A 15,144-nucleotide genomic window follows, 5' to 3' on the forward strand; every position below is an offset into this window, starting at 1 on the left:
AGAGGGGTTGGGGAGAGACCAAGCAGAATATTCAGAGATGTCCAGAAATTTCCCAGGGTATATCCATCTGGAATGTGACTGGGTGTTAATCTAAATAAGATTTTTGTAGTCAAATAAAAGACACTGCTAGGTAAGACAAAACTGTTGTTATAGGACTTCACAGAGCCTTTAATATATCATTTAAGTAATTTCCCCATTTTAATTGATGATGGATCCTTTTTTGCCAAAGAATACTCATGGGACTGGTATTCCACAGAAAATATCTTGAACAACACTGATGATTTATGTCCAATTTGTAAACTGAGATCTGGAGAAGAATAAGTAACTGGCCGCCCCAGGTAGATGGCTCAGTTGGAGCATCAACCTGTACAATGAAAAGGTTGCGGTTTCAATTCCAGGTCAGGGCATGTACCTAGATAGCGGGTTCGATCCCCTGTCAAGGTGTGTACTGGAGGCAACCTATCGATGTTTCTTTCTCTCTCTCTCTCTCTCTCTCTCTCTCTCTCTCTCTCTCTCTCTCTCTCTCTCTCTCTCTCTCCTTTCTCCTCTCTCCCAAATCAGTGAACATGTCCTCAGATAAGGATTTAAAACACACACACACACAAACACACACACACACAAAAGAATAAGTAACTTGCTCAAAACCATGGAGCCAGTGAGAGAACAGAAATCTGAACACAGGTCATCTGCCTGTGATGTAGGGATTTTAGTCCTTTTTAAAAATCCCCAACCCTTTGTAGTTAGGTCAATAAACACGCTTTGCTTAATATAAAGAAAAATAGTTATAGTTTTATTAACACTTTCTAGATCAGATTATGCCCCAAAATACACAAAATGTATGGGTCACAAAAATATTAGGTTAGTTCAGTATTGCTGACAAAGCATCAAAAGTATTATTTCAGATCTTAAGAGTGTGATCAAGCAATATGAAAGCCACCTGAACTTATGCTAATGTTAAGTGATGTGGAATGGTGATGATCGCAATCTTATGAGGTAAAGTGTTACTCACTGATTGTGAGGAAAACCACAGGACTATGATTCTTCTACTCTAGTAAAATCACCTCTGGGATGAAACTGCACAGGAACCTAACCATAAGTATGGACAAAAGACAATGCCAAATAACTAAAAGAGTTGCCAGGAGTTGATACATAATTATTAAAGCAGACAAACTTGCTATTTTTCCTGGCTAGGTCCAAATTCCCTATAAGTATCTTGGGGCTTTAAGGTTTATCTATGATCTTCCACTCCAGCTGGACAAGTAGAACAGCTCTCATTAGCAAGCGTCACAGAGCAAACTATAACTGAACCATCCACAGACTGTAATTGGCTTGTAAGATAGTAAATAAACATAGCTACTATATGCCAGGCAGTGTGCTAGGCACCTGCATATCTATTGTCCTATTTAGCCATTGAGATTGAAGAAAAAAATGGAACATTTATAGAAGACACAGAAGTGAACAGAATTAAAGTGATCATTAAAACTGGTGAGAATCTCCGAGTGGGCTTACCTGAGCAAAACACTCCATAGACCCAATCAGGAAAATCAAGTCTTTCACCAGGTCTGATACCCTCATTCGAAACTCCCCAAAATCATCTGTCTCCTCAGGAACCCCCTCCTAAAATATCAAATCAGATAACATTTGTTTTAAATGTTTTCACTGACCACTATACAATCAAGAAAAAAGAAGGCCATTTAGTAGACCATGCCCATTGGACAAAAGATAAATCACCTAAATCACAAGGATATTTTATTATAGAGCATCTCCCAAACATTTAGGTATTTCAAGTCAATAAAACATATCCTCTAACCTTTACCAACTCTTCTTCTACTACTTCATTTTTTTATTTTTCATTTCCAAGCTCTGCCTTACTCTATTGTTAGAAAATTTTAAAGGGATGGAGGTAGGAAGTGATCTGGAAGAGGTGGTAATTTAAGAGTTTTTAAGTTCATTTAAATAAGTTCTAGCTTTTTAGTGCTGAATAAGCCTCTGAAACGTTATGGTTCAAGATCTACTAAAATTAACCATTATCCCAATAACTAGTCACAGAATAAATTATTTAAAAAGAATTTTGTATAGGTTAACAGACATAATATAACAAGTATAGTAAAATATTAATTGTAGAATTTAGGTAGTAGGTATACAGATACTCACTAATAAAATCATTTCACCTTTGCTGCATATTTGAAAATTTTCATTAAAAAATAGAAATCATTTACATTTCAATGTTTCTTAAATATTTCTTATTCCAACACACTTCTATGAGTAAACAAAGGCTTACCCAATGGTGAAATGGTTAAGGGCATATATAAGAATCTTGGAACATGAAATCTGAAAACAGCCCTTAGGACTACTGAGAATTGATGATGTAGTTCAACTTCCTTACTGTAAGATGAACAAATTAATAAAAGTGAAGGAGTAAGGAGGAAAGGAAATGACGGCTGTCTTAGATGAGATAAAACACTATACACCTAACAAGTGTAGGAAATGAACTACAAGGGAAATGGTACCACAGAACTAGCAAAGGGAAGAAAGGAATCGAGTCATTTAAACAAGAGCACCCTGCTTTTATTTACATTATCAGGCTTCTAAGTAAGATGTAGTTAAAGATAGTATTCATCAGTTTAAAAAAGTATTGAAAACCACTAGACTAGATCATCATTAAAGTTCTTTAGAGACACAAAATAGCATGACTCGAACAACAATGTTAACATTAAAATGAACAGAATAGACAGTTTTCATGTCAGATTTAATTGTAAGCAATGGGGGGAAAAAATCCTCACTCTAGGTCCTAAATTAAAGGACAGGGATTAAACCAACCAACCAACCAAAAGGATGAAATAAATGCTTTAAAATTTGAAGAGACTATGCAAAGAATAGAAATTGAAGAGTTTTTGAAGTCTATTTGGTAATATTCCTAGTATACTTTCTTCTAAGCAAAAAAATATTTAACTTTTGTGTTAGTTTAAATCCAACAACACATTCTGATTTTTTCATTTAGCATACCAGCTATCAATTTCAATAGTCATTTATTTTTAACTGCTACACAATGGTACATTAAGGTGCTACATCATAATTTATACAATTCTTCTTATACTGTTGTACGTGGTTTTACATTTTTAAAAAAATAGATAATGCTTTCTATAAAATAGCTACTTTTTCTTCTGCAAAATTTAAGGTAAATTCCCAGGAGAATTACTGGCTCGGCAGACTTAATTTCTTCGTAAACAGACCTAATAGTCTTCAATATACATATACTGATTTCTTCAGTTTAAGCTAGTGACAGAAAACCTTCACATTTCATTAGCTTTATTCTCAAAAGTTCCTCTTCAAAACAGCACTAAAAAGAGGAGGAAATTAGGATTTAAACAAGTAGAGAAGAGAACTTACATGGTCTGGTTCTAGCTGGCAGTGTCGAGCCAAGGCATGAAGTAGCCTCTGAATGTAAGCTTTGAAGATGCCATGAATAACTTCATCATTAGTTTTGTACAAATGCTCCCCTAGTCGGTACCAAAAGTTAAAGGAGATTTCTACTACCTGTTAGAGAAAGGGATAATGGAATGGAATGAGTCTTATTATTATTAGGGCAATGTAGGAAACAAGATATATTTTTAAGTAGAACCAATTAAGAAACCACCTTTTTTCTAGTATATTTATTATCCTCCTCCCAAATTATTTCCCCATATTTGATTCCAAACTCCTTTTAGGAATGGCTTTACATTCCCTATTTACCCTAGATAACTTCTTCAACAGTATACTGGATTCTGAATTTAGAGAAGCAGATAGAAAAATGGAAATCTCTTCAAGTATTTTTTCCCAAATTCTGAAATTATTTCATTTTATGTTTGAGATTGGAGAACCTCTAACCAGACAAACCATCTGCAAATATCCCTGTACATACCAACCTTGTATCACTTATATTTACTTGATTTCTTGAATGGGAGAGAAGGGGAAAAAAGACTTTATCCACAGCTTATCTTACTTATAGCACTGTTTAAAGAAGTGATAATTATTTGTAGTGCTATACTATCTCCCAAAAGTTTCATTTCATTTTATTTTTTAAAACTTATTTTGTTGTTGAGAGTATTACAGATGTCTTCCACTCTCCCCTTTGCCCCCTTCCACCCATCTCCCAGCCCATTCCAGGCCTTCACCTGTCTATTGTCTGTGTCCATGGGCTATGATTAATTTGTACTTCTAAATCCTTCACCTTTTTCACCCATCTGTCCAACCTCTCTCCCATCTCACAACTGTCAAAATGCTGTCTATATCTGAGTCTCTCCTTTGCTTATTTTGATTCTTAGATTCAATTGTTGATATATACATATCTATTGCCATTTTATTATTCATATTCTTGATCATCATCCTTCTTCTCCTCCTTCTTCCTCAAGACCCTTTACTTATTTATAAAAGATATTTTTATTGATTTTAGACAGGAAGAGATAGAAACATCAATGATGAGAGAGAATCATTGATCAGCTGCCTCCTACATGCCCCCTACTGGGGATCGAGCCCATAACCAGGTCAAGTGCCCTTGACCAGAATCGAACCTGGGACCCTTCAGCCCACAGTCTGACGTTCTATCCACTGGGCCCAACTGGCTAGGGCAAGACCCTTTATTTTTTATGTAATACTGGTTTAGTTGTGATGAACTCCTGTAGCTTTTTTCTTGTCTAGAAATCTCTTTATATGTCCTTCAATTCTAAATGATAGTTTTGCTGGGTATAGTAATCTTGTTTTAGGTACTTGTTTTCATTTCTTTGAATATTTTGTGCCACGCCCTTCTGGCCTGCAATTTCTGTTGAGAAATCAGCTGATAGTCATATAGGTACTCCCTTGTAGGTAACTAACTGCTTTTCTCTTGCTGCTTTTAAGATTCTCTCTTTGGCCCAGCTGGTGTTGCTCAATGGTAGAGCAGCAATCTATGAACCGATTCCCAGGCAGGGCACATGCCCAAATTACAGTCTCAATCCCCTGTAGGGGCCATCCCGGAGGCAGCTAATCAATGATTCTCATCACTGATGCTTCTATCTCTTTTCCCCCCTCTCCCTTCCTCTGTGAGATATTATTTTTTCCCCCAGTTGTCTTTAACCTTTGGCATTTTAATTATGATGTGTCCTGGTATAGGTCTCTTTGGGTTCATATTGTTTGAGACTCTGTGCTTCCTGGACTTGTATATTTATTTCTTTCACCAGGTAAGGGAAGTTTTCTGTTATTATTTTTTCAAATAGGTTTTCATTTTCTTTCTGTCTCTCTTCTCCTTCCAGCACCTCCATGATGTGAATGTTGGTATGTTTAAAGTTGTCTCAGAGACTCTTTACACGATCTTCATATTTTTTTATTCTTTTTGCTCTTCTGATTAGGTGTTTTTGTTTCTTGATATTCCAAATTTTTTATTTGATTCTTAGCATCCTGTACTCTACTGCTGATTCCCTGCAAATTATTCTTCATTTCAGTGAGTGTATCCTTCATTTCTGACTGGTTTTTCATGTTGCTGATGTTCTCACTGTGTTTCTTGAAGTTTTCAGTAAGTTACTTGAGCATCCTTATAACCACTGCTTCAAACTCTGTATCTGGTAGTTTTCTTGCTCTCATTTCATTTAGTTCTTTTTCTGGAAGAGTTCTCCTGTTCTTTCATTTGTGGCATGTTTATTTGTCTCTATAGTTTGGCTGCTTCCCTATGGTTGTTTCTATGTATTAGGTAGATCTGCTATGTCTCTTGGACTTAGTAGAGTGGCCTTGTGTAGTAGATGTCCTGTTGGGCCCCATGGCTCGGCTTTCCCAGTCACCTGAGCTGGGCAATCCAGGTGCATCCCTGTGTGAGCTGTGCAGGTGCTGACCCTATGGAACAGTACTTGCTTCAGTGGGACTTTGGTGTGTCCACCCCTTGACTGTGTCACCTGTGGAGATGGTAGGGTTGTAATCCAGCATGGTTGAAGTTGACCACTAGATGCACTGCTGGTTCTGGAGCCTACTGGGAGGTGCAAAGTCAGCCACTGCCTGTGCCCTCTACATGGGACCACCCACCATGAACTACAAAGCAATCTGCAGATGGCTGCTACTTGTGTTAAGCCTGGAAGTGCCCAGGAGAGGCCAAGCTATGAACCAAGGCAGGCTGCCACTAATGCCAGGCCTGGGGCCACTTACTGAGAGGTATGGGGTATGCTGAAGCCAGATGCTGCTTGTTTGAGATTTTAGGAAAGTCTGAAGCATGAGGCAAGAGAGACCAGTTGTATGGAAAAGCCACTGGAAATGGCTTGGATGAGCATGCAAGTAGGGAGGGGCAGGATCTTAGGGAATCACCAGGGTATGCCAAAAAGTGTGATCCAGGTTGATGAAGATTCAGATATGGTGTTGCCCCTGCCAGCTTTGTGGTGCAGAGAGCTCATCAAAGCAACAATGGCCTCTGCCAGAACTTCTGTCTGGGAGAAAGCTGCCTCTCCAGCTCTTGCCCTAATTCCAAGCAAGTTACTTCCTCCCTGAATGTCCCAGGTTCCTTTCAAGCTGCTGCCCAGTGCTCGAGCTCAGAGGAAATGAGTCTGAGTCAAAGGGCCCTTTAATAGGAACTGCCTGAGACCAGCAAGCCTCTGTGTCACTTAGCCACAATCCCTGCTGGTTTTTACAGCTAGAAATTGTGGAGACTTCTCTTCCTGATACTAGAACCCTGGGCTGTGGAACCTGGTGTGGGGCTGGGACCCATCACTCCTTAGGGAAACCTCCACAGCCAAGATATCCCTCCCAATTTTAAACTGCCACACATGAGAATGGGACCAGCTGGTTCTATAACTTCACTCCAACTCTCCACTCCTCCTACCAGTCTTGATGTGTGCTTCTTCTTTAATTCCCTAGTTGTAGGACTTGCATTCAGCTAGATTTCAGATGGTTGTGAATGATGGTTGTTTGGTATTTTAGCTGTAATTTTGATGTGGTTGTGAGAGGTGGAGAGTCCAGTATTTACCTATGCAATCATCTTGACCAGCCCCAAAAATGTTTTAACTGATTTTTAAGAAACTGATTTTGAGAGAGAGTGAGAGTGAAAGAGAGAGAGAGAGAGAGAGAGAGAGAGAGAGAGAGAGAGAGAGGTATCAACTTGTTGTTCCACTTATATATGGATTCATTGGATGTCTCTTATATGTGCCCTGCCTGGGAATTGAACTGGGATCCTTGGTGTATCAGAAAGATGCTCTAACCAAGATACCCAGGCGGGGCAAATGTTTTTTTTTTTTTTTTTTTAAATATTTTATTGATTTTTTTACAGAGAGGAAGGGAGAGGGCTAGAGAGTTAGAAACATCGATCAGCTGCCTCCTGCACACCCCCTACTGGGGATGTGCCCACAACCAAGGTACATGCCCTTGACCAGAATCAAACCTGGGACCCTTGAGTCCGCAGGCCAACGCTCTATCCACTGAGCCAAACCGGTTAGGGCCAGGGCAAATGTTTTAAGTTTCATCCAAATCTAGATATCCTCATGAGATTATATCAAACAAATAAACATTATCTTTCGTATAACAGAAAAGGGGTTGAGAATTAACAGGACTATTGTGACCTCCCTAAGAGGGACCCTATATCCTACTTTTCCCATCAAGGATCCAAAATAGAGCTATTTACTCAACTTGGGAGTTTTTTGTCATTTCTTACACTATTAAAAGAAGAAAAAACTACTTAAATGAAGTTGTTTTTTTTTTAATCTAGCAAACTTAAAAGAGGTAGGGTGTCTTACACCAAATTTGGAATGAAGGAGACTCTTTAAGTCCTTTTAATCCTTTTCTCATTCCCATCCATAATCTGGAGACAAACTTTGGATGTTAAGATTTTTGGAGGTGCGCTTAAGATTTGGTGGAGTTTTTTTTTTAGCTGTAAAACTATAAAGAATAACTACAGAGAAATAGTGGGCTTAGTAGAAAGACAGTAGGCTTTCTTTCTAACTGACTCATTGAGGTACACATACCAGTCAGCTCAGCTAACCAGGTAAAAAATAGAAAAGGATTCAAAAGAAGCCCAAATATAATTAATTAAAAAAAAAATCCAATACAGAGGTAACCCCCACATCAGATCAATTAAAAATAAGACTATAATTTCCCATTAATATAAAGCTTGGTGGGAAACAACAGAATATAAATAATATGCAACATAAAACTTGGAGAATAATGGCTTTAGCATAGTATAAACACTACCTCATACTGAGGATGTCCTGCACAGATAAGAAGCAGTTCTAGAGTTCGCAGGTCCCCAAGACCTTGGCCTGGAGTACAAACAATTTTTTCAAGAAAAGTTTCACATAGTTCAGTAAAAATCCGACAGTAATTCAGAACTCTGTAGATGAAAGAGGAATGAGAACACCAAGTCAGAAATCTCGCTATTTTATGTACATATTCACCAACAGTTATTCAAATAAAGAAAAGGATCCTCAGCCCAAATGATTATTTGCTATGCTGTACTCCAATCTCCATAACATCCACTATTCTTACATCATATACTTTTATACATATAAGCAAATGACTCATAAATCAGTTCAAATTCTCAAATACTAAACCTGAATAAAATTCCCATCAAATCACACTTGATTCTTCAAAGTTCATCCCTAATTTTTAGAGCCTTGCCCCTTTTAAGCATAAAAAATTACAATTTTCCATGATTACAACTTTTCCTTCTGCATCCAATTTGCCACTCCAGGTCAGATGAAAATAGATGAGCATCTTTAGGATGCAGAGTGTGTATTTATAGTCACAAAGAATAGATAAATTATAAAAAAAACAGCAGACTGTGTGTGAACCCAGGGCTACTGTCTTAAATACTCACTTGTCTAAATCTTCACGTGCCACAGCCATATGATAAGCAGTCTCCAATGTCAGGACTCCTTGAAACAGTTGCATGGCTAATGGCAAGTTAGTCTCCACATTCTCAATGGCATAGAGAGCTGAGCACACACAGTCTGAAGCAGCTTCATGTAGGTTGGATGAGGTCTTATCCTGTTGCTGGGAAACAGCAGGAATAGGGCAGAAGTATGATCATTAAGCTATAATCCAATTAATATGTAAACAATAATAGCCTGTTTCGGAAAAATGTAATTTACATGGCTAAAGCCTGGTAGCCATGGCCTTCAATGAGACAATATCCATCAATTTTCTCAATGCTATTTTTGACAATTTCCCTATATGCCAAGCAAATCAGCCTTTCTGTACCTCAATCATGATCACCTGACTTCTAAAACCCATGTTTTCCATATCAGTCCATCTGACTGGAACGCCATCTGTGTTTCCTGCCCTATTTTAGTCTCTGGAAATTTTTTCCATCCTTTTTCTGATATTCAAGTACTATCTAAAATAAAAGTATCCGGATGGAGAAACCAAGATGGCCGCATAGGTAAACACCTGAAATTGCTGCCTCGCACAACCACTTCAAAACTACAACTAAAGACAAAACAGACATCACCCAGAACGACAGGAAGGCTGGGTGGAAATTCTATAACTAGAAGGAAAGAGAAAAGCACACTGAGACTCAGGAGGTGCGGAAGTAAAGTGCAGAGGTACGGAGGTGCGCGCACGGAAAGGGCTGGCAACGGAGGACACGGTTGTCTTTTTCAATCGGGAGGGAGGCACAAGCTCCCGACGGCCCTGACTCCAGTTCCAGGCAAGTCTCTGGGGACCCAGACTCATACGGGGAGAAACTGGATTGTCTGGAAGTAGGCGGAACTCAAAGGCAGCTTTCTCAGAGGTGCTTGCAGCGATTACCCGGACACTGAGATGTGGGGCCTCTTAGGGCAGGACTGAGGACCAGCCATAGCTGTTTGCTCTGCCCTGTTGATTCCCTGAGACCCTGCCCTACCCAAGCCGCGAGCAGAGGCTTTTGCATATGAATGGGCTGGCCCTTTGAGATCTAAAATTACCTAACAAATTGCAGCTGGGTCAGAGAGAACCAGAACATCCAAAAGAAGGCTCAAGGCCCCACAGTAGCTTGCATTGCTTCACAGCTGGGCCTCATCTGGGCACCTCCAAACCCCAAACAAGGAAGAGGAATCTGCAGATCTCTCCGTAGCTCCTGCTGAGTAGCCTCAGGCAGAGGCTAAATTAGCACCTCCTTAGAGATCCAAGAGCCCGTGTACCTAGTGGTCAGAGTAGGACCATCCAGGTTACAACTCCTCAGATCCATAAGGGACACAGTCAGGGGGCAGACTCAGTGAGCACCAAAGCCCCACTGAAGCAAGTCTTGCCCCAGAAGGGTGTCTTCAGCACAGCAGTTCTCCCACTGTAGACACAGCTGATTCTCACAGCCAATTGCCCTGGAGGTCAATTCCTCCCAGTGATACCAACAACAATCAAGGCTTAACTACAACAAGACTGTGCACACAACCCACAAAGGGGTGCACCAAGAGTGTCCACCTCAGGTAATTGGGGAGGCTGAGCCACTGGGCCATATAGGACACCTAGCACACAAAGCCACTCTATCAACACAGGGAAGCAGCCAAAATGCAGAGACAAAGAAAGAGATCACAAATGACAGAAATGGAGGAAAGCAAACTACTGGATATAGAGTTCAAAACCACGGTTATAAGGTTTTACAAGAATTTTCTAGAAACCGCCGATAAATTTAGCAAGACCCTTGAGGATATGAAAAAGGACCAACTAGAAATTAAGCATACACTGACTGAAATAAAGAATAATATACAGAGATCCAACAGCAGACAAGAGGATCCCAAGAATCAGGTCAACGATTTGAAATATGAAGAAGCAAAAAATACCCAACCGGAAAAGCAAAAAGAAAAAAGAATCCAAAAATATCAAGATAGTGTAAGGAGTCTCTGGGACAACTTCAAGCGTATCAACATCCGAATTATAGGGGTGCCAGAAGAAGAGAGAGAGCAAGATATTGAAAACCTCTTTGAAGAAATAATGACAGAAACTTCCCCTACCTGGTGAAAGAAATAGACTTACAAGTCCAGGAAGTGCAGAGAACCCCAAACAAAAGGAATCCAAAGAGGACCACACCAAGACACATCATAATTAAAATGCCACGGGCAAAAGACAAAGAGAGAATCTTAAAAGCAGCAAGAGAAAAACAGTCAGTTACCTACAAGGGAGTACCCATACAACTGTCAGCTGATTTCTCAACAGAAACTATGCAGACCAGAAGGGAGTGGCAAGAAATATTCAAAGTGATGAATAGCAAGAACCTACAACCAAGATTATTTTATCCAGCAAAGCTATCATTCAGAATTGAAGGTCAGGTAAAGAGCTTCACAGATAAGAAAAAGCTAATGGAGTTCATCACGACCAAACCAGTATTATATGAAATGCTTAAAGGTATTCTTTAAGAAGAGGAAGAAGAAAAAAGGTAAAGATAAAAATTACGAACAACAAATTACATATCTATCAACAAGTGAATCTAAAAATCAAGTGAATAAAAAATCTGATGAACAGAGTAAACTGGTGAATATAATAGAATCAGGGGCATAGAAAGGGAGTGGACTGACAATTCTCAGGGGGGAAAGGGGTGTGGGGGTGGGGGAAGAGACTGGACAAAAATGGTAAACTATGGATGAGGACAGTGGGGGGCGGGTAATGGCAGAGGGTGGGGTGGGAACTGGGTGGAGGGGAGTTATGGGGGGAAAAACGAGGAACAACTGTAATAATCTGAACAAAAGATTTATTTTTTAAAAAATGATAAAATAAAAGGATCCAACAAGTATCACAGACCCATACATAACATCAATATGGTATTTCAGAATATCAAGGTTAAAAAGAGAGGTTCTTCAAACTTATGGGGAAGAGAGAAGAAGGTAACTTAGAAAGGAGCAAAAACCAGTTATCCAGACTGATCATGAGCAATGATGAAGCAAAAATCAGTTAACCAGCTTCATCATTAACAATGATGTTTGCCAGTATACAAGAGCCCTTGAAAATTTTGAAGGAAAAGAATTATTTAACTCGCCCAGCCAGGGTAGCTTAGTGGTGAGTATTAACCATGAAGCAAGAGGTCACCAGTTCAATTCCCAGTCAGGACACATGCCTGGGTTTCAGGCTTGATCCCTGGTAAGGGGTGTGCAGGAGGCAGCTGATTAACGTGTACCAGCACACAACCATTAAGCACAGAGCTTCCATACTAATATATCTTCATGGAAGAAAAGCATTGGGAAAAAGGAGACAAAGTCACTCCCATCTGCAAAGACCTATTCAATATTTGTGCTTGAGATATCGCTGTTTCTTTTTCTTCCAATCACTTTTCAGAAATATGAAAACACTTATATCTCAGAAAGTTAGTTACTGTGGCTATGTGGCAGAAATACTTTCATAAACAAAGCCATTACTTACCAAAACCTCAAAAAGGAGTGCTAGTAACTTATTGTTAGCCATGAAGTTACTGTCCAAAACGCCTAGGTTAAACCAACTCCCCAAACAGCGAAAGACCTTCATAAGCATTTTCTCATCTGTTCCTGCTTTTTCTACACAGGTCATCTGAAAATAATAATAAGAAAAAACGTCAATCTTTATATTTAGGACAATCACCTCATAGATGTAATAATGGAAAGGATGAAAACAGTAAAAGCTATCAGAAGTGCTTTATAAGTACTTTGTTCTCAACACTTTTAATTCATTTAATCCCCACTAAAACTCTACAGGTGGTATTATTATCTCACTTAGGAAGCTGAGATACAAAGAGATTATACACACGCCAAAAGATAGATATGTCTCAGAAATAACTGTTTCTTAGATCCCATTTCTGCATTAATGTAACCTTATCAGTAGAACTGTCTTTAAAGTAATACTCATCTATGGTTGATTTTATAAAACAGAAATAAGCTAATCATAATACTACTGTATATTCCCACATGAAAAGCTGATGTTTCAGCTTTAGCACTTAATATTCAAGTAAATATGCCATTCCACAGAAAGTGGCAGTACTATAAATGTGATAGTTTATAAAAGATTTTTAAAAAGTTAGGCTAAAACTCATTATTGTTTCTCTTTGCAAACTGTTTTTGTGATGTATAATTTTCCAAAGTGAAGTGTAATTTAACTTTTTCTGGACAGAAAGTGTTTAAATTACAACTGTGGAGTTATAGGAATTCTGATAATGATAGTAAGATGAAATAACCAAAACATAAAGTAGAAGACCCTGTTTCAACAACTGACACGAATTTGTGGTAGAAAAACATATAACTTCATTTTGGCAATGTTTCTCATAAAATAAGGGCTTTCCCCATCATTTAAGGGTCCAGATGAAGTAGAAGTTGTAGAAAGAGGCAGCTGTAGAATTTGATCTTCTAAGTACACCATGAACCTTTATTGAAGGTTCATGAACTTATCATAATTGAACTTAATATTGAACTTAATCATAATACTGTCAAACTGTCATGATCTCACTAAAGAATTTCTATTTGCTGTCAGTTAAAAATAAAATCCTGAGTACATTTTTATTCTTGCTACTGGATGCATTGTCTGTTTTCTTTGTAAATGCAATACAATAAACAATTTAATAACCTAAAAAAAAAGTGTTTAAATATAACATTTACATCCCTAAGTGGTTTGGCTCAGTGGATAGAGCATAGGCGTGTGGACTGAAGAGTCCTGGGTTCGATTCCGGTCAAGGCATGTACCTTGGTTGCAGGTTCAATCCTTGTGCAAGAAGCAACCAATTGATGCGTTTCTCTCACATCGATGTTTCTCTCTCTGTCTCTCCCCCTCCCTTCCACTCTCTCTAAAAAATCAATGGAAAAATATCCTTGGGTGAGGATTAACAAACAATAATAATAATAATAATAATACCATTTACAGACAATGGGTTAGAAACATCATAATTGCCATGAAGTTTGGGAGGCATGGGGGATATGGAATCCCATATGACCTAAATGCTGGCACTTATACTTCTAGGTAGCCATGCTCCCCCTATGTCTGCAGTATCAGGCAATAATGATTCCATACTTATTAATCAGAAACTGTACTGAACTGTACTGAAGGAAGAAAAAAAGAAATGATTCAAGTAAATTCATGGCAACCACACACACACACACACACACACACACACACACACACAACTCTTTTTGAAGCTGTTTATGTAAATGCATTACACAACTGCTTGGCCTTTATGCTTCCTAAATGACATCTCAACTTTACGAAGGTATAGTGTTTACAAATGGAAGGACTTGATTGTACATTTTAACTACTGACTCAAAGTTGAGGATACTATTTTGGAAAAATCCTACAACTAAAGCTAGTTGCTTTGGAGAAGAAATTCTGCTATTTAAATCAAGCACACATCATAAAGCTTTGGAACTGAGTTACTACCTTCAGTTCCTGTTAGAGAACTATATTATTAAAACTCCACCTCTTAGAGTTAGGCCTCAAAGTTGAAAATAAATACCAAAAGAGCTCATCAGTAAAAATATAGCAGAAGCAAAGAAGAACTGATCTTAGATTAACAAAATGTAGAATAAATGAAGGGAGAAAAATATATTGGAGGCCAGGATCAGTTAAGCTATAAAAGTAAGAAGAATATTAAAAACTTTTAAAAGTTCAATACAGTATTTAAAAATAGGTCCATTTGATGAGTTCAGACCACACTGGAGCTCCACCTTACCACCTTCATGAAAGACACACTGAAGGGGCGGACTCATCAGGCACCAGAGCCCCAATAAAGCAAGTCCTGCTCCATGGGATTGGGCCCTGAACACCAGCTCCTTGGCTGTAGTCAGGGCCAGTACTTGGCAGCCAGTTGGCCTGGGGGTAAATCCCTCCCACTGGCGTGACAAAAGTAATCAAGGCTCAACTCCAATAGGAGGATGCACACAGTCCACACAGGAGCACACCTGGATTGCCCAGCTTGAGTGGCTGGAGAGGTTGTGCCATCTACCACATAAGGCCACTTTACCAAGACTGGGAGACGTGGCAGCTCTACCTAATACAGAGAAACAAACATAAGGAGGCATCCAAAGTGAGGAGACAAAGAAACATATCACAAAAGAAAGAATAGAACAAAAGAACTAAATAAAACGGAGATAAGCAATTTATCAAATGCAGACTTCAAAACACTAGTTATAAGGAGTCTCAATGAACTTAGGGGAAGAGTAGATGAACTTTGTGAGAATTTCAACAAAGAGATAGGTAGCATGAAAATGGAGATAAAAAACATTTTTTAAAAGTTAGAAA

The 15,144-nt window shown here is 38.8% G+C and overlaps 1 protein-coding gene across 1 annotated transcript in view; it reads right to left on the reverse strand.

The window, feature by feature from the left end:
• TNPO3 (transportin 3) overlaps positions 1-15,144 on the reverse strand; it is a 103,004-nt gene that overhangs the window by 42,743 nt on the left and 45,117 nt on the right. Inside the window, exons 5-9 of the mRNA XM_081102423.1 lie at positions 12,310-12,453; positions 8,801-8,976; positions 8,176-8,314; positions 3,391-3,537; positions 1,510-1,617 (exon numbers count right to left, since the gene is read on the reverse strand). Of these exons, the coding sequence (XP_080958549.1) occupies positions 1,510-1,617; positions 3,391-3,537; positions 8,176-8,314; positions 8,801-8,976; positions 12,310-12,453 (714 nt within the window). The remainder of the gene's footprint in view (positions 1-1,509; positions 1,618-3,390; positions 3,538-8,175; positions 8,315-8,800; positions 8,977-12,309; positions 12,454-15,144) is intronic.

The sequence above is a fragment of the Myotis nattereri genome, assembly GCF_964212035.1.
Source record: "Myotis nattereri genome assembly, chromosome: 11".
Taxonomy (NCBI): Eukaryota; Metazoa; Chordata; class Mammalia; order Chiroptera; family Vespertilionidae; genus Myotis; species Myotis nattereri.